This window comes from Eimeria tenella, genomic scaffold (genome assembly GCF_000499545.2).
Source record: "Eimeria tenella Houghton genomic scaffold, Eth_scaff3322, whole genome shotgun sequence".
NCBI classification, from domain to species: Eukaryota; Apicomplexa; class Conoidasida; order Eucoccidiorida; family Eimeriidae; genus Eimeria; species Eimeria tenella.
Window position 1 is genome coordinate 375 of NW_013543137.1, and position 788 is coordinate 1162.

Below are 788 nucleotides of genomic sequence, written 5' to 3' on the forward strand. Positions count from 1 at the left end.
AGGTGTTGGGGCTGAAAATACTTTTGGTGGGTTCGCGCAGTGTCAATGATAAGCAGGGGAGGAATTACAATGAAGTTTCTTCAAGGTGATTTCAACTAGGGTTTAGGGTTTAGGGTTTAGGGTTTAGGGTTTAGGGTTTAAGATTGGGGAACTCGTTTTAGGGCCTCGTATACACTGTGGTTTTTTAAGTCCATTTTGTACAAATCAGAACTTGAGGCACTGCTTATAGTGTTTAGGGTTTAGGGTTTAGGGTTTAGGGTTTAGGGTTTAGGGTTTGCGTTTCAGAGTGCAAGTACGCAATATCAGATGAGTGCAGCGACGCAGATGAAGAAACTGCAGAGTCCCCTTCGGCGGAGGTGGAGCCAATAGGTCAGCTAAACCCTAAACCCTAAACCCTAAACCCTAAACCCTAAACCCTCATCTCTAAGCAAAACCCTACACCCTTGTTTATTAAAGACACCACAGCCGCAGGCTGGCCGCTCGCCTTCCCTAACCCCTTAGGGTTTAGGGTTTAGGGTTTAGGGTTTAGGCTTTCGTTTGCGTTTGCAGAAGTCGACAAACCATCGAGGGTTTCTTCTTTTGCCCCCGCAGCTGTTAAAACAAACAGAAGAGGAAAAGGAAGGCCAATGAGGACTGCAGACATTGCCTCTTTCTTCAAAAGAGACTAACTGGGGTTTAGGGTTTAGGGTTTAGGGTTTAGGGTTTGGGGTTTAGGGTTTAGAGTTTAGTCGCAGCGAAGTGCAGCACTTCAACTGCAGCCAAACCCTAAACCCTAAACCCTAAACCCT

General features: G+C 46.2%; 1 protein-coding gene across 1 annotated transcript in view; it reads left to right on the forward strand.

The window, feature by feature from the left end:
- Positions 1-668, forward strand: part of ETH_00039465 (uncharacterized protein) — a gene marked incomplete at both ends in the record, with an annotated part of 829 nt that extends 161 nt beyond the window's left edge. Inside the window, 3 exons of the mRNA XM_013376322.1 lie at positions 41-85; positions 286-369; positions 550-668. Coding sequence (XP_013231776.1) covers positions 41-85; positions 286-369; positions 550-668 — 248 coding nt within the window. The remainder of the gene's footprint in view (positions 1-40; positions 86-285; positions 370-549) is intronic.
- Positions 669-788: the final 120 nt, after the last annotated feature.